General features: G+C 52.4%; 1 protein-coding gene across 1 annotated transcript in view; it reads left to right on the top strand.

The window, feature by feature from the left end:
• The window catches only part of LOC139234775 (GDNF family receptor alpha-2-like), a 290,018-nt gene that overhangs the window by 167,809 nt on the left and 98,017 nt on the right, over positions 1 to 24,192 (top strand). Inside the window, exon 4 of the mRNA XM_070865467.1 lies at positions 21,363 to 21,708. Coding sequence (XP_070721568.1) covers positions 21,363 to 21,708 — 346 coding nt within the window. The remainder of the gene's footprint in view (positions 1 to 21,362; positions 21,709 to 24,192) is intronic.

The raw sequence follows: 24,192 nt of genomic DNA, 5'->3' as shown, positions 1-24,192 counted from the left end.
CAAGCTAACGTTGCGGGGAAGTTGCAACCTGTTGCCTATACTTCCAGGAGCTTGTCTAAGGCCGAGAGTGCTTGCAGCATGAGTGAGAAAGAGGCATTAGCATGTGTGTTCGGGGTAAAGAAAATGCATCAGTACCTGTTTGGCCTCAAATTTGAGCTTGAAACCGATCACAAGCCCCTCATATCCCTGTACGCTGAAAACAAGGGGATAAATACTAATGCCTCAGCCCGCATACAAAGGTGGACACTTGCGCTATCAGCGTATAACTATACCATCCGCCACAGGCCAGGCATCGAGAACTGTGCGGATGCTCTCAGTTGGCTACCATTGCCCACCACGGGGGTGGAAATGGCGCAGCCTGAAAACTTGTTGATGGTGGCACAGCCCGCAGACTTGTTGATGGTCGTGGAAACGTTTGAAAATTATAAATCACCTGTCACGGCCCGCCAGATTAGGACTTGGACCAGCCACGATCCTGTGCTGTCCCTCGTAAAAAACTGTGTACTGCATGGGAGCTGGGCCAGCATCTCTGTTGAAATGCAAGAGCTAATCAAGCCATTCCAGCGGTAAAAGGACGCGCTGTCCATTCAGGCAGACTGCTTGTTGTGGGGTAACCGCGTAGTGCTACCCAAAAAGGGCAGGGAGACGTTCATCTCGGATCTCCACAGCACACACCTGGGTATAGTAATGATAAAAGCGATAGCCAGATCCCACGTGTGGTGGCCCGGTATCGACTCTGACTTAGAGTCCTGTGTACGGCTCAGTTGAGCAACGCGCCCAGAGAGCTACCACTAAGTTTGTGGTCCTGGCCCTCCAGACCATGGTCAAGGATCCATGTCGACTATGCGGGTCCATTTCTCGGTAAAATGTTCCTGGTGGTGGTGGATGCTTTTTCAAAATGGATTGAATGTGAAATAATGTCGGGAAGCACCACCACCGCCACCATTGAGAGCCTGAGGGCCATGTTTGCCACCCACGGCCTGCCTCACATACTGGTCAGTGACAACGGGCCATGTTTCACCAGTGCCGAATTTAAAGAATTCATGACCCGCAATGGGATCAAACATGTCACCTCGGCCCCGTTTAAACCAGTCTCCAATGGGTGGCAGAGCGGGCAGTACAAACTATCAAACAGAGCCTTGAATGAGACACAGAAGGCTCACTCCAAACCCGCCTGTCCCGAGTACTGCTCAGCTACCGCACGAGACCCCACTCACTCACAGGGGTGCCCCTGGCTGAGCTACTCATGAAAAGGACACTTAAAATCAGACTCTCGCTGATTCAACCCAACCTGCATGATCAGGTAGAGAGCAGGCGGCAGCAACAAAATGTAAACGATGGTCGCGCCACTGTGTCACGGGAAATTGATCTGAATGACCCTGTGTATGTGCTAAACTATGGACATGGTCCCAAGTGGATCGCGGGCACGGTGATAGCTGAAGAAGGGAGTAGGGTGTTTGTAGTCAAACTAGACAATGGACAAATTTGCAGAAAGCACCTGGACCAAACGAGGCTGCGGTTCACAGACTGCCCTGAACAACCCACAGCAGACACCACCTTTTTCGAGCCCACAACACACACCCAAAGGATCAACGACACCACGCCGGACCAGGAAATCGAACCCATCATGCCCAACAGCCCAGCAAGGTCAGGTTCACCCAGCAGCCCCGCAGGGCCAACAACACGCCAACCCAGCGAGGGCACAGCCAACACACCAGAACAGACATTTGTACCGAGGCGGTCCACCAGGGAAAGAAAGGCTCCCGACCGCCTCACCTTGTAAATAGTTTTCACTTTGACTTTGGGGGCGAGTGATGTTGTGTATCTGTAAAGCATGCACTCCCATGTTCCGCCACCAGGGAGCGCATCCCCTGAAGTCCCAAGGGATCCCAGCGTCCCTTGGGAGCACTATATATAAACCGGCCCCTAAGGCCTGTTCCTCACTCATAAAGACTGAGGTCACTGTTCCTTTAACCTCCCTGTGTGCAGCCTCATCTGTGTTAGGAACACAACAGCGGCGTAGGTTAAACAGCTTCCCACTGGTTCGGTAGTTTAATTCCACTCCAGCGGGGAGCTTGTTGATTGTGAGGTGGAGCTTGGCGGCGAGGAAGATTGAGATGTGGTTTGAGGCGATGGCGCAGCCCAGTTTGACCCCGGTCCGGACTTGGAGTGGGTCTGTGATGGATCCATTGGTAAGGATCACGGCCTGCATGTCATCGTGAAGCAGGTGAAGGATGTTGACCTACGAAAAGCCAAGCACGCACACATAGAAACACCATTTCTGACCTTTCAGGAGTGAAATTAGAAAACACTTCGACACACACACGGTGGTAGAAGTTTGGAACTCTCTTCCACAAACGGCAATTGACGCTGGATCAATTGTTAATTTGATAGATATTTGTTAACCAAAGGTATTAAGGGATATGGGGCAAAGGTGGGTATATGGAGTTAGGTCACAGATCAGCCATAGAAACATAGAAAAATAGAAAATAGGTGCAGGAGGTGGCCAGTCGGCCCTTCGAGCTTGCACCACCATTCAATAAGATCATGGCTGATCATTCACCTCAGTACCCCATTCCTGCTTTCTCTCCATACCCCTTGATCCCTTTAGCCGTAAAGGCCATATCGAACTCCCTCTTGAATATATCTAACGAACTGGCCTGAACAACTTTCTGCGGTAGAGAATTCCACAGGTTCACAATTCTCTGAGTGAAGAAGTTTCTCCTCATCTCGGTCCTAAATGGCTTACCCCTTATCCTTAGACTATGTCCCCTGGTTCTGGACTTCCCCAACATCGGGAACATTCTTCCTGCATCTAACCTGTCCAATCCTGTCAGAAATTTCTATGTTTCTATGAGTTCCCCTCTCATTCTTCTAAACTCCAGTGAATACAGGCCCAGTTGATCCAGTCTCTCCTCATATGTCAATACTGCCATCCCGGGAATCAGTCTGGTGAACCTTCGCTGCACTCCCTCAATAGCAAGAACGTCCTTCCTCAGATTAGGAGATGATGCCATTGAATGGCGGAACAGGATCGAGGGGCTGAATGGCTTCCTGTTCCTATGTTCCTGTGTCAGAACCCACAATGTCCACATACGAGGACAAAAATCCGAAGATTTGCCTCATTGCTTTCTCTGCCACTAGGTGTCACTATCATGCCTTCCAACGAGTAAATTTGTAAACTCATGATACACTTGTAATCAAATGACGTCAATACTTGTGTATGAAGTTGATAGACCTTCAATCAGCGAGCACCAATGTTTTTAGTTCAATCCCAATTAGATAAATCCCCCCAAAACATTTGGTGCGTTGCACTCTTCGTGTGTCACACTTCAAAGCGTTACATTTTGTTATAGGCCATAAAATCTCACAGCACAGAAGGAGGCCATTCGGCCCATCATGCCGATGCCAGCTCTGTTAAAGAGCTATCTAAAAATTACCACTTCCGCCGCTCTTTTCCCCACAGCCCTGCAAATTTTTCCTTTTCAAGTATTTATCCAGTTCCCGTTGGAAAGTTACTATTGAATCTGCTCCCACCGCCCTTTCAGGCAGCGCGTTCCTGATCACAACAAGATTGGTGTGTTTTACAAAAAAAAGTTCCCATCTGCCCTCTAGTTCTTTTGCCAATCATCTTAAATCTGGCTACCGACCCTGCTTCCAGTTTGTCCCTTTGATCTATTATAGCGAGAGGCAAAATAAATGTTTGAGAAACATAGAAAATAGGTGCAGGAGTAGGCCATTCGGCCCTTCGAGCCTGCACCACCATTCAATATGATCATGGCTGATCATGCAACTTCAGTACCCCATTCCTGCTTTCTCTCCATACCCCTTGATCCCTTTAGCCACAGGGGCCACATCTAATTCCCTTTTGAATATATCTAACGAACTGGCTTCAACAACTTTCTGTGGTAGCGAATTCCACAGGTTCACAATTCTCTGAGTTTCTCCTCATCTCTGTCCTAAATGGCTTACACCTTATCCTTAGACTGTGAGCCCTGGTTCTGGACTTCCCCAACATCGGGAACATTCTTCCTGCATCTAACCTGTCCAATCCCGTCATAATTTTATATGCTTCTATGACAGTCCCTCTCAAAGTGAAGGATAAAGCCACTTACTCGACACCGGGTCCTTCTGAGACAGAGTCAGACATTCACAAACAGCGATCGTTCCTCAACAAAAACAACTTGTATTTATATAGCGCCTTTAATGCAGTAAAACGTCCCAAGGCGCTTCACAGCAGTGTTACAAGACAATACAGATACATTTGACACTGAGCCACATAGGAAGAAATTAGGGCAGGTGACCAAAAGCTTGGTCAAAGAGGTAGGTTTTAAGGAGCGCCTTAAAGGAGGAAAGAGAGGCAGAGAGGTGGAAAGGTTTCGAGAGGGAATTCCAGAGCTTGGGGCCCAGGCAACAGAAGGCACGGCCACCAATGGTGGAGCGATTATAATCAGGAGGGCAGAATTGGAGGAGCGCAGACATCTCGGGGGGGGGGGGGGGGTTGTGGGGCTGCAGGAGATTACAGAGATAGGGAGGGGCGAGGCCATGGAGGGATTTGATAATAAAGATCAGAATTGTAGGAAGCCATTGTAGGTTAGCGAGCACAGGGGGTGATGGGTGAGCGGGACTCGGTGCAAGTTAGGACACAGAACAGTGAGCACAGGGGGTGATGGGTGAGCGGGACTCGGTGTGAGTTAGGACACGGGTCAGTGAGCACAGGGGATGAAGGGCGAGTGGGACTTGGTGTGAGTTAGGACACGGGTCAGTGAGCACAGGGGGTGATGGGTGAGCGGGACTCGGTGTGAGTTAGGACACGGGTCAGTGAGCACAGGGGATGAAGGGCGAGTGGGACTTGGTGCAAGTTAGGACACGGATCAGCGAGCACAGAGGGTGATGGGTGAGCAGGACTCGGTGCGAGTTAGGACACGGGCAGCTGAGTTTTGGATCACCTCTAGTTTACGTCGGGTAGAATATGGGAGGCCAGCCAGGTGTGCGCTGGAATAGTCCAGTCTGGAGGTAACAAAAGCATGGATGAGGGTTTCAGCAGCGGATGAGCTGAGGCAGGGGCGGAGACGGGAGACCTGAGCTGTGGTCTTCAAGGGCCAGGCGAAATTGGCCCTTTGCATCGTAGGCTGCTCACTTCACATCCCAGACTGGGCACGAGCAACGGGAAATTTGCGAGTTTTTATCGCCAATACATTGTCAAACAATTTTTATTGCTGAGATCAGCATATGTTGAAGGCAACTTGGCTCAAGACATCACTGTGGCTTTCTTGGAAACTGAGCCAGGTCGCTCATCAAGACATCAATAACGTTTCAATCTGCCTTGTCAAATGTTATAATAAGAGAGAAACAAACTAAGAAAGACTCTCATTTATACAACGCATTCACAATCTCAGGGCATCCCAAAGTGCTTTACAGCCAGAAAAGTACTTTTTTGGAGTGTAGCCACTGTTGTAGCAATGAGGTAACTGACCCGATCATCTGATTTTAGGTATTGGTTGAGAGATAAATATTGGCCCCAAGACACCAGGGAGAACTCCCCTGCTCTTCTTCCAATAGTGCCATGGGATCTTATACGTCCACCGGAGAGGGCAGACGGGGCCTCGGTTTAACGTCTCGTCTGAAGATCAAACTCCAAAGAACTAAAAACAGAAAATGCTGGAAACACTCAGCAGGTCAGGCAGCATCTGCGGAGAGAGAAACAGAGTTAACGTTTCAGGTCGGTGACCCTTCATCAGCGCTGGATCAAGTTGAAGATTTATTTTTGTCTCTCGAATCTCTCCTGCCTTCCACCCGATCACAGATCTTCCTTTTTGTTCTTTCCTCCCCTCCCCCACCTTTCCCCGCCCCCGAACTTGCATAAAAAATATTAAATCTCTTAATTTTTTTCCAGTTCTGAGGAAGGGTCATCGACCTGAAACGTTAACTCTCTCTCCCCACAGATGCTGCCTGACCCGCTGAGATTTCCAGCATTTTCTGCTGTTATTTCAGATTTCCAGTGTCAGCAGTAGTTTGCTTTTGAACTCCAAAGAACTATTTATTCACACAAAATTTCTACTTTAACGCTCCCCTGTGTGACCAGTCCCATCACTGCGGAGGGGCTCTCTGTAAGTCGTACCATGTTGCTGCACTCTTGCTGCCAAAAGCTATTGAGCAAAAGCTCTGCAGCGTTTGGAACACGCTGCCTGCGTGGAGAGCTTGGGATGTGGCCGAGCTCCCACAGCCCTGCTCCAGAGTCAACAGGTGCTTTGAATTATACACGTTATAAAAGGCAGCCAGCTCTTCGATATTTGTTTCCACTCATATCAAATCACCCAAAGTTTATTATTTATACTCCAGCAGTGGCTGGGTTTAGTGACACTTTATGATCCTGCAAACATAGAAACATAGAAATTTACCGTGCAGAAGGAGGCCATTTTGGCCCATCGTTTCCACGCCGGCCGACAAAGAGCCGCACGGCCCTCGGTCAGCAGCCCTGAAGGTTACATATAAACCTATGAACAATGACGGAAAGGTAAAGAGCACCCAGCCCCAACCAGTCCGCCTCACACAACTGTGATACCCCTTATACTGAAACATTCTACACTCCACCCCAACCGGAGCCATGTCATCTCCTGGGAGACAAAAAACAGATAAAAACCCAGGCCAATTTAGGGGGAAAAATTCTGGGAAAATTCCTCTCCGACCCATCCAGGTGATCAAAACTAGTCCAGGAGATCACCCTGGCCGTGTTCTATTCCCTGCAGTACTTACCATTATATCAGCACCGTCCAACAAAAGATCATCCAGTCTAATCCCAATTACCAGCTCTAGGTCTGTAACCCTGCAGGTTAGGGCACTTTAAGTGCCCATCCAACCATCTCTTAAAAGTGGTGAGGGTTTCTGCATCCACCACTCTCCCAGGCAGCGAGTTCCAGATCCCCACAACCCTCTGCGTAAAGAAGCCACCCCTCAAATCCCCTCTAAACCTTCCACCAACCACCGATAAAACCATTTTATTATCGGCTGCAAATATGGGACAAGAAGTCCCGGCCAGAATGGAGGTGATTGGCTAATTACCCCGCCAATCACGCCTGGAATCTGCACTGGTTCATGAGGTTGATTCCTGAGATGAAGGGGTTGTCTTATGAAGAGAGGTTGAGCAGGTTGGGCCTGTACTCATTGGAGTTTAGAAGAACGAGAGGTGATCTTATTGCAACGTATAAGATTCTGAGGGGGCTTGACAGGGTAGATGCAGAGAGGATGTTTCCCCTCGTGGGGGAATCTAGAACTAGGGAGCATAGTTTCAGAATAAGGGACTGCCCATTTAAAATGGAGATGAGGAGGAATTTCTTCTCTCAGAGGGTTGTAAATCTGTGGAATTCTCTGCCCCAGAGAGCTGTGGAGGCTGGGTCATTGAATATATTTAAGGCGGCAATAGACAGATTCTTGAACGAAAGGTGAGGGAGGGGTTATGGGAAGCGGGCGGGGAAGCGGAGCTGAGTCCATGATCAGATCAGCCATGATCTTATTGAATGGCGGAGCAGGCTCGAGGGGCCGAATGGTCGACTCCTGCTCCTATTTCTTATGTTCTTGTGCTGCAAGTGACTGGGATCGAGTTTACGTTCATCATCTGTAACCGCCCTCCCCTCTCTGCTTTGTGCTGAAGAAATGGCCCTGCTTTCAGAATCTTAGAATACCACAGCACAGAAGGTGACCATTCGGCCCATCGAGTCTGTGCCGGCTCTATCGAAGAGCAATCCAGTTAGTGCCCCTCCCCCCCGCTCTTTCCCCACATCCCTTCCAAAGAGGAGTACAGAATGCAGGCATCGGTCCCCACACCACTGCATGCCAAGCAAGCGTTGGACCCTTCCAGCTAATTCCCCAGTCAGGGTAAGGACAGCAGCTATAATACTGGATCATTAGCCCAGAGCTTGGTGAGTTCAAACTGTCCGAGGTGCCGTCTTTCGGATGAGACGTTAAACCGAAGCCCCGTCTGCTCTCTCAGGTGGACGTAAAAGATCCCATGGCACTATTTCGAAAAAGAGCAGGGGAGTTATCCCCGGTGATCTGGGGGCCAATATTTATCCCTCAATCAACGTAACAAGAACAGATTATCTGCTCATTTTCTGTAGTTTTGGTCAGCTGTGGCTCAATTGATAGCACCCTCGCCCCTGAGTCAGAGGGTTGTGGGCTCAAGTCCCACTCCAGAGACTTAAGCATATAAAATCCAGGCTGACACTCACGTGCAGTACTGAGGGAGTGCCGCACTGTCGGAGGTGCCGTCTTTCGGATGAGACGTTAAACCGAGGCCCCGTCTGCTCTCTCAGGTGGACCTAAAAGATCCCATGGCACTATTTCAAAGAGCAGGGGGGAGCTACCCCAGTGTCCTGGGGCCAATATTTATCCCTCAATCAACATCACTGAAATAGGTTATCTGGTCATTATCATGTTGCTGTTTGTGAGAGCTTGCTGTGCACAAATTGGCTGCCGCGTTTCCCACATTGACTGCACTTAAAAAGTACTTCATTGGCTGTAAAGCGCCTTGGGACACCGGTGGCCGTGAAAGGCGCTATATAAATGCGAGTCCTTTTTGGATGAGTTTGCTGTAGTTCATGACTGACTCTGTTTAAATGGACTTTGTTTGCTGCTGGCTTAAGTCCCAGCCTGCCTTCACCTCACTGGCTGACAGTGGGCTTAATGCTCACCTTGCTTCACAAATGCAAATGGTTGATGATTCGTCTTATAGTCAGATAATTACTTTTCTTCCTCCAGGTTCAGAGGGGCTGGCTGCCTTTTATAACGTGTATAATTCGAAGCACCTGTTGACTCTGGAGCAGGGAGGCTGTGGGAGTTCGGCCACATCGCCCGCTCTCGCCCGTTCTCCGCCCAGGGAGCAGATTCCAAATGCCATTGGCCATGGGTGCAGAGTCTTTGCTCAATAGCTTTTGTAAGCAAGGATAGAATGCAGAATATACGAACATAAGAAATAGGAGCAGGAGTAGGCCATACGGCCCCTCGAGCCTGCTCCACCATTTAATAAGATCATGGCTGATCCGATCATGGACTCAGCTCCACTTCCCCGCCTGCTTTCCATAACCCCTTATTCCCTTATCGGTTAAGAAACCGTCTATCTCTATCTTAAATTTATTCATTGTCCCAGCTTCCACAGCTCTCTGAGGCAGCGAATTCCACAGATTTATAACCTTCTCAGAGAAGAAATTCCTCCTCATCTCAGTTTTAAATGGGCGGCCCCTTATTCTAAGATTATGCCCTCTAGTTCTCGTCTCCCCTATCAGTGGAAACATCCTCTCTGCATCCACCTTGTCAAGTCCCCTCATAATCTTATACATTTCGATAAGATCACCTCTCATTCTTCTGAATTTCCAATGAGTAGAGGCCCAACCTACTCAACCTTTCCTCATAAGTCAACCCCCTCATCCCCGGAATCAGCCGAGTGAACCTTCTCTGAACTGTCTCCAAAGCAAATATATCTTTTCGTAAATATGGAAACCAAAACTGCACGCAGTATTCCAGGTGTGGCCTCACCAATACCCTGTATAACTGTAGCAAGACTTCCCTGCTTTTATACTCCATCCCCTTTGCAATAAAGGCCAAGATTCCATTGGCCTTCCTGATCACTTGCTGTACCTGCATACTATCCTTTTGTGTTTCATGCACAAGTACCCCCAGGTCCCGCTTTACTGCAGCACTTTGCAATCTTTCTCCATTTAAATAATAACTTGCGAATTACGGAGCAGTGATGGGACTGATCACACGGGACCTAAAGCAGATTGGTTGTGTGAATAAACCAGCGGGCAGGCAGGGATATCGTAGCCAGTGTCCGTGGGTTGTGGGCGACGGGGCAATTATTGCCTGTCCCTAGTCCGCGATTGTCCCAACAGCTGAACGTTTGCTGGGCCACTTTGGAGGCGAATGAGAGTGAGCCTGGCAGTGTGGGACTGAAGGCATGTGTTAGGTGAGACCAGGTATTGGCTTGGGTGCCGAGGGCAGGTGAGGTTTTTATGACAACCTGGTAGCTTTATTGGTCGTTTTTTTTTTCTCAGCCTAAAAATAGTCAGATTTATTGCATTCTGTTAGGATTTGAACTCACAAAGCTCAGGGCTGATAATCCAGTATCATAGCTGCTATCCTGACCCTACAGCAGAAGGGCAAGCGGGGACCACTGTCTGTCATTACCTAAACTAGAGGTGATCCAAAACTCGGCTGACCTGTGTCCTAACTCACACCCAGTCCCGCTCACCCATCACCCCCTGTGCTCACTGCCCCGTATCCTAACTCGCAATGAGTCCCACTCACCTATCACCCCTGTGCTCACTGCCCCATGTCCTAACTCGCACCGAGTCCCGCTCACCCATCACCCCTGTGCTCACTGCCCTGTGTCCTAACTCACACCGAGTCCCACTCACCCATCAGCCCCTGTGCTCGCTGCCCCATGTCCTAACTCGCACCCAGTCCCGCTCACCCATCACCCCCTGTGCTCACTGCCCCGTGTCCTAACTCGCACGAGTCCCGCTCACCCATCACCCCCTGTGCTCACTGACCCGTGTCCTAACTCGCACCCAGTCCCACTCACCCATCACCCCCTGTGCTCACTGCCCTGTGTCCTAACTCGCACCCAGTCCCGCTCACCCATCACCCCCTGTGCTCACTGCCCCGTGTCCTAACTCGCACGAGTCCCGCTCATCCATCACCCCCTGTGCTCACTGCCCCGTGTCCTAACTCACACCGAGTCCCGCTCACCCATCACCCTCTGTGCTCGCTGCCCCATGTCCTAACTCGCACCCAGTCCCGCTCACCCATCACCCACTGTGCTCACTGCCCCGTGTCCTAACTCGCACGAGTCCCGCTCACCCATCACCCCCTGTGCTCACTGACCCGTGTCCTAACTCGCACCCAGTCCCGCTCACCCATCACCCCCTGTGCTCACTGACCCATGTCCTAACTCGCACCCAGTCCCGCTCACCCATCACCCCCTGTGCTCGCTGACCAGTGTCCTAACTCGCACCGAGTCCCGCTCACCCATCACCCCCTGTGCTCGCTGACCTACATTGGCTCCTGGTTAAGCAATGCCTCGATTTCAAAATTCTCATCCTTGTCTACAAATCAATGGCCTCGCCCCTCCCTATCCCTGTAATCTCCTTCAGTCCCATGACCCCCTGAGATATTTGCGCTCCTCCTCCAATTCTGCCCTCTTGAGCATCCCTGATTATAATCACTCAACCATTGCTGGCTGTGCCTTCTGTTGCCTGGAACTTCCTCCCTAAACCTCGCCGCCTCTCTATCTCGCTTTCCTCCTTCAAGATGCTCCATAAAACTGACCTCTTTGACCCCTGCGCTAATTTCTACTTGTGCGGCTCGGTGTCAAATTTTTATCTCAAAATCCTCCTGTGAAGCACCTTGGGACGTTTCAGTACGTTAAAGGCGCTATATAAATACAAGTTGTTGTTGTTATTAATGCACAAAAGAACTCAACAGGCAACGATTGCCATTGGTTGTCTATTCCACCTCCCCCCACCCCCCCCACCCCGTGCCCAAAGCAGAGTTTGCAGTCCATCTGTTGGTTCTCCGTGACCACATTGTCACCTGTGTTAATAACATTCTGAAAAATGGATCTTTGCAATGTTTGCTCACAACTAATGACGCAGTGCAATAATCAACATGTGTTTCTGTCATCTTTGGCTGAGGAACGTGAGTAGGATTTACTCTGCAGCTTGGCAAGTGTGGTGCAAGATGTGAGCAATCTTCAACCCCGCCTCACAAGGTCACTGCCAGTCGGTACTGGGACACTCAGGGAGTTGGCAACCGCTGACCGATTAACGCAGCGATGGAGCCGGTGATGGGAGGGAGATTTCACCCGATGTGTGTTAGGGCAAGTCCCGATAGTGTAGGGCTAGAAATTCTGATTGCCGTTAACGTATTGCATTCGTGCTACATTCGTGCATGTACGCGCGTGCGTATCGGTGTACATCGGTGTGCGTGTACGCACGTGCATGTCGGTGAGCGTATACGTACGTGCATGTCAGTGAGCGTATACGCGCGTGCGTGTCGGTGAGTGTCTATGCGCGTGCGTGTTGGTGAGCGTATACGCACGTGCGTGTCAGTGAGCGTATACGCGCGTGCGTGTCGGTGAGCGTATACGCGCGTGCGTGTCGGTGAGCGTATACGCGCGTGCGTGTTGGTGAGCGTGTCTGCGCGCATGCATGTCGGCGAGCGTTTACGCGTGCGTGTCGGTGAGTGCGTCTGCGCGCGCGTCTTAGCCGCAGACCGGAGCCAGTGTAAAATAAACCCCTGTCCAAAGGTAGAACGCGAGGAACGACAGAGGTATTTTAAGAGCAGTTGCCTCCTGAAAGAGGCGGTATCGGGGCGCAAATGAGTTTTGGCGCAGTCGGGGCGGACTCTCCGATGATCGGGACGTTGCCCTCCTGATGTTTTGAGACCGGGAAGGTATTCGCCTCGCTTCTGTGCGCACCGCGGGAGTGACATCATTAGAGCGTGCACCGTCCCGGTCCCTGCCCCCGGAAGCGGCATAGCCCTCAAACAGCCCATCGACCAATCGGTGCCCCCGACAGCCTCGCGCGGCGGGAAGCTGCCCGTGGCCGAGCGGCCCGGCCGCCCTTGCAGGGGAGGGCGCACCGCCGCGGTCGCCATTTTATTTTGATTGCCGGCCGTCTCTGTAAACGGCCCGACAATGGTGGCCACGGGTTCGGCCGGGCCACCGACAGATAGCCCTGGCAGCCCGTCTTGGTGACCCATTGGCCCGGCCGAAGCACCTCCCCTGGTGGCCCGGTGGGTGTCACATAGGCCTCGCAGCGTCCCTCTCCTTTCGCTGAAGCGTCACGTTGCGCAGACGTGCTCAGCGTGACGCTGATGACACCGCCCCGCTCCCGACTCACTTCTGCCCCTCTGCCGCCCCAAACACCGCCCCAAGGATCTTTCACAGGAATTGGGGGTCATTTCCCTCTGTTCCCGCACCATCGATCGGGGCGGTAATTCACCAGATAATTCCAATTATCCACCTCCCACGGCACGGAGGGCAGTTTCGGCCCCAGAAAGTCTTGCATTTCTGCGGCACGTTTCACGACCTGAGCATTCAGCCAGTCCCACTCCCCCCCTGCCTTTTCCCCGGAGCCCTCCAAATATTTCTCCTTCAGGGACTTATCCAACTCCCTTTTTGAAAGCCGCGATTGAGTCTGCCTCCATCACCCTCTCAGGCAGCGCATTCCAGATCCTAACCACTCGCTGCGTGAAAAGGTGTCTTCTTATGTTGCCTTTGGTCCTTTTGAATTTATCTGAACTTTCCTTTGGGCTAACGGAACACAGAAAGTTAATGTACAGCAGCGTTGAGTAACTGAGGTTATGGGGCTTTAATCTCAAACCAAGATTGAAAGGTATTTCATATTCTCTTTTAAAATGATTCCGAAATGAACAAGAAAAAAGACTTGCATTTATATAGCGCCTTTCACAACCTCAGGATGTCCCAAAGTGCTTTACAGCCAATGAAGTCCTTTTTGATGCAGGGAGTCCTGCACTGTCGAAGGGGCAGTACTGAGGGAGCGCCGCACTGTCGGCTGTAATGTAGGAAATCAGCCATGATCTTATTGAATGGCGGAGCAGACTCGAGGGGCCTTGTGGCCTACTCCTGCTCCTATTTCTTATGAAACACGGCAGCCAATTAGTGCATAGCAAGCTCCCACAAACATAAATTATATAAACCCTCCTGCTCTGCTTCGAATTTGTGCCATCGGATCTTTTACATCCACCTGAGAGGGCACTCGGGGCCTCGGTTTAACGTCTCATCCAAAAGACGACACCTCCGACAGTGCGGCGCTCCCTCAGTACTGCCCCTCCGACAGTGCGGCATTCCCTCAATACACCCCTCCGACAGTGCGGGACTCCCTCAGTACTGCCCCTCCGACAGTGCGGGGCTCCCTCAGTACTGTCCCTCCGACAGTGCAGGGCTCCCTCATTACTGCCCCTCCGACAGTGCGGCGCTCCCTCAGTACTGCCCCTCCGACAGTGCGGCGCTCCCTCAGTACTGCCCCTCCGACAGTGCGGCGCTCCCTCAGTACTGCCCCTCCGACGGTGCGGGACTCCCTCAGTACTGCCCCTCCGACAGTGCGGGGCTCCCTCAGTACTGCCCCTCCGACAGTGCGGCGCTCCCTCAGTACTGCCCTTCCGACAGTGCGGCGTTCCCTCAGTACTGCCCCTCCGACAGTGCGGCGGTCCCTCAGTACTGCCCTTCCGACAGTGCGGCGTTCCCTCAGTACTGCCGCTCCGACAGTGCGGCGCTCCCTCAGTACTGCCCCTCCGACAGTGCGGCGGTCCCTCAGTATTGCCCTCCGACAGTGCGGCGCTCCCTCAGTACTGCCCCTCCGACAGTGCAGGGCTCCCTCAGTACTGCCCCTCCGACAGTGCAGGGCTCTCTCAGTACTGCCCTTCCGACAGTGCGGTGCTCCCTCAGTACTGGCCCTCCGACAGTGCGGGACTCCCCCAGTACTGCCCCTCCGACAGTGCGGGACTCCCTCAGTACTGCCCCTCCAACAGTGCGGCGCTCCCTCAGTACTGCCCCTCCGACGGTGCGGGACTCCCTCAGTACTGCCCCTCCGACAGTGCAGGGCTCCCTCAGTACTGCCCCTCCGACAGTGCGGCGGTCCCTCAGTATTGCCCTCCGACAGTGCGGCGCTCCCTCAGTACTGCCCCTCCGACAGTGCAGGGCTCCCTCAGTACTGCCCCTCCGACAGTGCAGGGCTCTCTCAGTACTGCCCTTCCGACAGTGCGGCGCTCCCTCAGTACTGGCCCTCCGACAGTGCGGGACTCCCCCAGTACTGCCCCTCCGACAGTGCGGGACTCCCTCAGTACTGCCCCTCCAACAGTGCGGCGCTCCCCCAGTACTGCCCCTCCGACAGTGCGGGACTCCCTCAGTACTGCCCCTCCGACAGTGCAGGGCTCCCTCAGTACTGCCCCTCCGACAGTGCGAGACTCCCTCAGTGCTGCCCCCTCAGTACTGCCCCTCCGACAGTGCGGGACTCCCTCAGTACTGCCCCTCCCACAGTGCAGGGCTCCCTCAGTACTGCCTCTCCGAGAGTGCGGCGCTCCCTCAGTACTGCCCTTCCGATAGTGCGGCGTTCCCTCAGTACTGCCCCTCAGACAGTGCGGTGCTCCCTCAGTACTGCACCTCCGACAGTGCAGCGCTCCCTCAGTACTGCCCTCCGACAGTGCAGGACTCCCTCAGTACTGCCCCTCCGACAGTGCGACGCTCCCTCAATACTGCCCCTCCGCCAGTGCAGGGCTCTCTCAGTACTGCCCCTCCGACAGTGCGGCACTCCCTCAGTACTGCCCCTCCGACAGTGCAGCACTGCCCCAGTACTGCCCCTCCGACAGTGCAGGGCTCCCTCAGTACTGCCCCTCCGACAGTGCGGCTCTCCTTCAGACAGCAATGTCAGCCGAGGGTTTTGTGCCCCTGGCTCTGGAGGGGGACTTGAACCCACGACCTTTACTGCTGTACAGCCACATTCTCTACCCACTGAGCTATGGTTGACACCTGAACTCGAAGACTGGAATACAACTGGTAATAACATAAGATTGATGAGTGATCAGAAGATCAAGACTCTCAGTCTGGGGCATTGGAGGCCAGGTCAGTGAACTGTTGGATGAAAATGGCCTGTTTTTGACAAAGTGCTACTTGATTGGAAAGGTCAAGATTTTATACCGACATCGATCAAGCTGTAGACTTCGGAGTGTATGATTGTTATAGGGCCGGTTGCCACAGAAACTGAAAACGCGTCAGTTTTACTCTCGAGATCCAGTAACCCCTCAAACTCCGTGTTGCTGCTGGGCTGTGTTAATCTGGATCCAGGTATCACTAGATTATCCCTATTCTCAAAGCAAGTTATGGTTGTACTTGCAGTGATTACCCCGTTAACCTTGACTCGACTGTTGTAGTGAAATTAAATTCATCATCATCATAGGCAGTCGCTCGGAATCGAGGAAGACTTGCTTCCACTCCAAAAATGAGTTCTTAGGTGACTGTACAGTCCAATACGGGAATTACAGTCTCTGTCACAGGTGGGACAGACAGTGGTTGAGGGAAGGGGAGGGTGGGACTGGTTTGCCGCACGCTCCTTCCGCTGCCTGCGCTTGATTTCTGCACGCTCTCGGCAACGAGACTCGAGGTGCTCAGCGTTACCTGATAAGTCGTTAGCAATACGCCAGATTATTCGGTCCTCAATGTTTGGTCCGTGGATGTGCACCTGAAGTGCTGTAACCTACAAGGCGAGGGACCGAGAGCTGGAAAAGTGGGATTAGGCTGGATGGCTCTTGTTTGGCCGGCGTGGACACGATGGGCCGAAATGGCCTCCTTCCGTGCTGTAAATTTCTGTGATTCTATGATTCAATATCTTTGGGATGAGGTGAGGGTGAAACAGTGTTCAATCAGTGTTACGCGAAGAATTGTATCTGGGTCTTTTTAATTGAGTTGGTTTTATTTATTCATTTATTTATTGATTTATTTATTTTCTCCCGGAAACTCAGCCCCCCCGGTTCCTTCCCCATTCCCCCTCCCCCTGGCACCTCGCCGGTTACTCGTGAGTCTCGACAGTAGAAATTCGACTGTGGAAGGCATCATTGTTGAACTCGATGACCACGCACGCTTCCAACGGGAGTCACTGTGCACCAATCAGCAGCTGCGATCCTGGCTCCCCTCCCCCGTCCCCCCCCCCCACCCTCTGCATTCCTCCTCCCTTCCCTTGGGACCCCTGAGGACACATTCACAGCCGCTGGGAGAGCGATGGCGCGAAGTGTCAACCCATCTTCGTCCTTCACATGCTGTGCATTTCCAGAATTATCTGTTTTTCATAGAATCATAGAACGGTTACAGGACTGAAGGAGGCCATTCGGCCCCTCGAGCCCATGCCAGCTCACTGCGAGTCCCGCCCTTTCCCCGTATTTTATTTCAAATTCCTCGTGTTTGTATTTTTGCTCTTCTGCTACCTAAGAAAGAAAGACTTGCATTTATATAGTGCCTTTCAAGACCACCGGATGTCTCAATGCGCTTTACAGCCAATGAAGTACTTTTGAAGTGTAGCCACTGCTGTAATGTCGGAAACACGGCAGCCAATTTGCACACAGCAAGCTCCCACAAGCAATGTGATAATGACCGGATAATCTGTTTTAGTGATGTTGGTTGAGGGATAAATATTGGCCAGGAACACCAGGGGGAACTCCCCTGCTCTTCTTCAAAATAGTGCCATGGGATCTTTTACATCCACCTGAGAGAGCAGACGGGGCCTCGAACGGGGACGTCTCATCCGAAAAACTGCATCTCTGACAGTGTAGCACTCAGTACTGCCCCTCCGACAGTGCAGCGCTCCCTCAGTAGTGTCCCTCCGACAGTGCAGCGCTCCCTCAGTAGTGCCCCGTTCCCTCAGTACTTACCCTCCGACAGTGCGGTGTTCCCTCAGCACTGCCCCTCCGACAGTGCGGTGTTCCCTCAGCACTGCCCCTCCGACAGTGCGGTGTTCCCTCAGCACTGCCCCTCCGACAGTGCGGTGTTCCCTCAGCACTGCCCCTCCGACAGTGCGGTGTTCCCTCAGCACTGCCCCTCCGACAGTGCGGTGTTCCCTCAGTACTTACCCTCCGACAGCGCGGCGCTCCTTCAGTACTGCCCCTCCGCCCTGCGGTGCTCCCTCAGCACTGCCCCTCCGACAGTGCGGTGTTCCCTCAGCACTGCCCCTCCGACAGTGCGGTGTTCCCTCAGCACTGCCCCTCCGACAGTGCGGTGTTCCCTCAGTACTTACCCTCCGACAGCGCGGCGCTCCTTCAGTACTGCCCCTCCGCCCTGCGGTGCTCCCTCAGCACTGCACTGTAGTGTCGGCATAGATTTATGTGCTCAAGTCTCTGGAGTGAGAGCTGGAAAGTTGGATTAGGCTGGGTTGCTCTTTTTCGGCCGACATGGACACGATGGGCCGAATGGCCTCCCTCTGTGCCGTAAATTTCTATGATTTTATGATTGATTCTCGTGATATTTAGTCTTAGTGGAACACCACAAACAAAGATTTTTGCGCTCAAGTCCCTGGAATGGGACTGAACCCACGACCTTGTGACTCGGAGGCGAGAGTGCTGCCCACTGAGCCACGACTGAGACTGTCAGATTGCTGAGGTGGCTCGGGGCATGTCGCTGTTAGTTCAAACTCTCTCGCCACACTCTCTGAAGATTTGATCTTAATTGGGGATCTGACTTCATTGCAGCTGTAGCTATCAATGGCGACACTGCAGCAAACGGAACTGTTTAGTTGCTAATGAGCAAAATATATGATGGGGTTTTGCAGTGTAAGAAACGTTTCATGACCTGAGTGAATGTTCCCTCCCTCCCCGTGATAGGGGCCTCAGACAGAGCCCAGTCCAAGAACGTGAGGTGTCCGTGAGGTTGACGTTGGAGAAACTTGTTTAAATATGGCCGTCATTTCTACAAGCTGCCGATGTTTGGAAGACCAAATGCAGCTTCCACCCAAGCTGCCCATCAGCTGCCTGGCATGTGCTGCACCCTTTCTGTGGGCGGGGTGACCACCAGTGCCCACGTGAAGCGACCATTGGGCCAGGCCAGCGAGTATTTGCCCCAACACCACAACCCGAGGCTCAGGGTCCAGGGTCATCTGTCACATAGCGATACGGTCAAACTGACTCACCAACAGCTCAGAGCACCATCATGTGCCCTGCATACTCTGAATGCGACAACTCGCATTTATATAGCGCCTTTAACGTAGCAACACCTTGTCAAGGCCCTGCACAGCAGCGCAATCAGACAATCATAGACACCGGGGCCAAAGAAGGCGATAGTCGATGAGGTGACCAAAGCACTTGGTCAAAGGAGCAGGTTTTAAGGAGGAAAAAGAAGTGGAGAGGCGGAGGGGTTTAGGGAGGGAGTTCCAGAGCTTGGGGCCCAGGCAGCTGAAGGCACGGCCGCCAATGGTGGGACAAAGTGAACGGGCAAGAGGCCAGAGCTGAAGGAACGTAGAGTTGTCAGGGTGTGGGGCTGGAGGAGGTTACAGAAGTAGGGAGAGGCGAGGCCCATGGAGGGACTTGAACACGAGGATGAGAATTTTAAAATAGAGGCATTGCTGGGCCAGGAGCCAATGCAATATATACCACCTTCTTCTTAGGCAGTTCCTCGAAGCGAGGATGACTTGCTTCCACGCCAAAAAGGGATGAGTTCAATGAGTTAACAGGTGTTGCTACAGTTGTACAGGGCCTTGGTGAGGCCACACCTGGAGTATTGTGTACAGTTTTGGTCTCCTAACTTGAGGAAGGACATTCTTGCTATTGAGGGAGTGCAGCGAAGATTCACCAGACTGATTCCCGGGATGGTGGGACTGACCTATCAAGAAAGACTGGATCAACTGGGCTTGTATTCACTGGAGTTCAGAAGAATGAGAGGGGACCTCATAGAAACGTTTAAAATTCTGACGGGTTTAGACAGGTTAGATGCAGGAAGAATGTTCCCAATGTTGGGGAAGTCCAGAACCAGGGGTCACAGTCTAAGGATAAGGGGTAAGCCATTTAGGACCGAGATGAGGAGAAACTTCTTCACCCAGAGAGTGGTGAACCTGTGGAATTCTCTACCACAGAAAGTAGTTGAGGCCAATTCACTAAATATATTCAAAAGGGAGTTAGATGAAGTCCTTACTACTCGGGGGATCAAGGGGTAAGGCAAGAAAGCAGGAAGGGGGTACTGAAGTTTCATGTTCAGCCATGAACTCATTGAATGGCGGTGCAGGCTAGAAGGGCTGAATGGCCTGCTCCTGCACCTATTTTCTATGTTTCTATGTTTCTATGTTTCAATGAAGAACCCAATATTCCAGGTCCTGAACTACATGTTGAAGGGTGGAAGATACCTGTCGTGGATTTTTTTAACGTGGGTGACCGTTGCACACCAGCCACCACACGGGCTTGACAGAGCTAGGTCTTGGTCCAGTGGCAAGGGTTAACCAGGACGACTGGAGACCTGCTCTGCTGCACATATCGCAGTGTGGGCTGGTCCGTGCTGGCCCATGCTGGACCGTAGATGGTGCAGAGCACTGGCGATGACATGTCCATGTACGGTTCTCAACATCAAACACCAGGGGCTAGAAATTGCGGAGCATCCCGTTTGGAACCATAACTTTTCAGGGAGCGCAAAAGTGTCGGCTAAAAATTTCAGCTGACGGGAACTTTCGGTTTCGCGCTCCGAAATCAAGCGCTCCCACTTCACTTAGAACGCCGAAGTGAGCGAGAGGAGCGGTATCGGCAGAGCGCTCCCTGCGCGGCCGGCCGAGGCGACCACGCCTGCTGTAGCCGCCGCTGTTGACGCCCGGCGACGCTGCAGGGGTCGGAGGCGAATATCGCAACCGGGGCGGTCACGGGGCACTGAGCACCGGATGACGTCAGGATCTCCGGGACGCAGGAGAGCGAGGCGGTAAGTGTTAGCGGCAGCGCTGACCCGCCACGAAGGTGAATCCGCCAGGCCCCCGCTCGCTAACCCCTTAGCGCCCCGTTACTGCCCCCCGCAGGCGCTAACAGAAGACGCAGAGCAGGCCAATTTCTACCCCCCACCCCCCCGCCATACTCCCAGTACTTCAGTTGTACAGAGCCTTGGCCCAGACCGCATCTGGAGCACTGTGCTCGGGTCTGGGAGCGTCACCTCACAAAGCGACATACTGGCCTTGGAGTGAGCAGAGCGCCACTCAAAATATTTTGCAGCAGACCCGACGACACCCTAACAGCAACAACTTGTATTTATATAGCACCTTTAACGTAGTGAAACGTCCCGAGATGCTTCACAGGAGTATTATGCGATAAACTTTTGACATCGAACCGCATAAGTAGAAATTAGCGCAGGTGACCAAAAGCTGGGTCAAAGAGGCAGGTTTTAAGGCACGTCTTGAAGGGGGAAAGAGAGGTGGAGAGGTTTAGGCAGGGAGTTCCAGAGCTTGGGGCCCAGGCAACAGAAGGCACGGCCACCGATGGTTGAGCGATTATAATCAGGGATGCTCAGGAGGGCAGAATTAGAGGAGCGCACACATCTCGGGGGGCTGTGAGGCTGGAGGAGATTACAGAGATAGGGAGGGGCGAGGCCATGGAGGGACTTGTAAACAAGGCTGACAATCTAACCTAGATTTTCTATACTTTTGAGACATTGCTGGAGCCACAAGGAATGCGAGAGAGCTTATATTTATTTGTACTATTGTGTCTACGATGGGGTTCAGTTACTGATGATCGCGTGTGCTGCATACTCTCCCTGGGGTCTGTCTTTGTCTGCTGCACAAACTCTTATACAAAGCCCAGTGATGAATGTTTCCCTTTTCTCCCTCGTGGTGCTGCAGGATCGGAACCCACCGGAGCCCGTGGGAACCAGTGTTTGGACGCAGCCAAGGCCTGCAACCTGAACGACACCTGCAAGCGGTACCGCTCGCTCTATATCTCCACCTGCGTCAAGCGCACCTCGCCAACCGACACCTGCAATCGCCGAAAATGCCACAAGTCGCTGCGGCAGTTCTTCGACCGGGTGCCGGCAGAGTACAGCTACCGACTGCTCTTCTGCTCCTGCAATGACCCGGCCTGCGCCGAACGGCGCCGCCAGACCATCGTGCCCGTGTGCGCGTACGAGGACACGGAGAAGCGCAACTGCCTAGCGCTCCATCAGACCTGCAAGGACGAGCAAGTGTGCAGGTAAGGGGGAATCCATCGGGGCAATGGTCCAGCATACACCACGGGAACAGTGCACAGCCTCCTGGGCAGGGGCGCATTAACCGCGGGGCGCATTAGCCCCGGGGTGAATTAACCGCGGGGTGGATTAACCGCGGGGCGCATTAACCACGGGGCGGATTAACCACGGAGCGCATTAACCACGGGGCGAATTAACCGCGGGGCGCATTAACCGCGGGGCGCATTAACCGCGGGGCGAATTAACCACGGGGCGGATTAACCACGGGGTGAATTAACCACGGGGCGCATTAACCGCGGGGCGAATTAACCACGGGGTGAATTAACCACGGGGCGCATTAACCGTGGGGTGAATTAACCACGGGGCGCATTAACCGTGGGGTGAATTAACCACGGGGCGCATTAACCGCGGAGTGACTTAACCACGGGGTGAATTAACCACGGGGTGAATTAACCACGGGGCACATTAACCACAAGGCACATTAACCGTGAGGCGCATTAACCACGGGGCGCATTAACCGCAGGGTGCATTAACCACGGGGCACATTAACCACGGGGTGAATTAACCACGGGGCGGATTAACCGCAGGGTGCATTAACCACGGGGCACATTAACCACGGGGCACATTAACCACGGGGCACATTAACCGCGAAGCGCATTAAACATGGGGTGGATTAACCGCGGGGTGCATTAACCGCGAAGCGCATTAAACATGGGGTGGATTAACTGCGGGACGGATTAACCGCGGGGCGGATTAACTGCGGGGTGCATTAACCGCGGGACGGATTAACCATGGGGCGCATTAACCACAAGGCACATTAACCACGGGGCACATTAACCGCGGGGCACATTAACCATGGGGCAGATTAACTGCGGGGTGCATTAACCGCGGGGCGGATTAACCATGGGGCGCATTAACCACAAGGCACATTAACCGCGGGGCACATTAACCGCGGGGCGGATTAACCGCGGGGTGCATTAACCGCGGGGCGGAATAACCATGGGGCAGAGGAGGTTGCAGCCCCAGGCCCACCAAATAAATGTAGGAAAAGAAATATAAGGCCTCCCAAATAGGTTGAATAGAATCGACAATAAGAGAGGTTTATACCTATATGCAGAAGTACTATATACACTAATGTACCGATATACAGAACAGAATATGCATAGCCTGTTTTATTTTATGTGTTATTGAGAGAAATTTGCATATATGTATCGTAATTTAGTATTGCAATGTTACCAGAACCAGAATATTGATACAGAATATATCCTTTCATTGTTGAATATACTGGCCTGTTTCCATAATCAGAATCAGAATCGTATACGTAATGTAATGAACATGAGCAAACAGAACTATCGGTCCATGTGGATCAGTTTGCCTCAGGCCCATCAAGCCTTGAATCTGGCCCCGTTAGCCTCACACTGCGTTGCGCGTGTTCAGTGAAAGAGATTTCCACGCTGTGTGTCAGCAGTTAGTGTCCTGGCATCATCGCTTGGTGATATCCGGGGTGACAGCGTTCACATGCCATTAACCCCTTCTATTAAATGAAAGAAAGAAAGTCTTGCATTTATATAGCACCTTTCACCACCACCAGACGCCCCAAAGCGCTTTACAGTCAATGAAGCATGTTTTGGAGTGCAGTCACTGTTGTAATGTGGGAAACACGGCAGCTAATTTGCACACAGCAAGCTCCCATAAACAGCAATGTGATAATGACCGGATAATCTGTTTTAGTGATGTTGATTGAGGGATAAATATTGGCCCCAGGACACCGGGGAGAACTCCTCTGCTCTTCTTCAAATAGTGCAACAGGATCTTTTACGTCCACCTGTAAGAGAGCAGACGGGGCCTCGGTTTAACGTCTCAACTGAAAGATGGCACCTCTGACAGTGCAGCACTCCCTCAGCACTGCCCCTCTGACAGTGCAGCACTCCCTCAGTACTGCCCCTCCGACAGTGCGGCACAACCTCAGTACTGCCCCTCTGACATTGCAGCGCTCCCTCAGTACTGCCCCTCCGACAGTGCAGCGCTCCCTTAGTACTGCCCCTCCGACAGTATGTGCTCCCTCAGTACTGCCCCTCCGACAGTGCAGCGCTCTCTCAGTACTACCCTTCTGACAGTGTGTGCTCCCTCAGTACTGCCCCTCCGACAGTCACAATTACCCCCATGCCCGCGAGCTTAGTCAATCACCTTACTGAAATTGGCAGTGAGGTTCGCAAATCCCCAAAAGAAGATTGAAAGTACACGGGAAATATTTGCTCTTTGCTACCTGTGATCCCGAAGCAATGATGGTGAGATAGTCCCATACAAATGAGATGCAAATGTAACAGTATTTCAAAAAACACAATCAAGGCTGACTGGTCTTTTTATAACCTACACTCCCTCCGGAGTTATGACAGTAATTAGATGGCTTAAATGATCATTGTGGCATGATAATTTGGTTACATCTTAGAAAGAAATAGAACGAGATAACTCAAAAATCAAATTCAGCA

This window comes from Pristiophorus japonicus, chromosome 22 (genome assembly GCF_044704955.1).
Source record: "Pristiophorus japonicus isolate sPriJap1 chromosome 22, sPriJap1.hap1, whole genome shotgun sequence".
NCBI lineage: Eukaryota > Metazoa > Chordata > Chondrichthyes > Pristiophoridae > Pristiophorus > Pristiophorus japonicus.
This window is presented reverse-complemented; position numbering and strand designations above follow the sequence as displayed.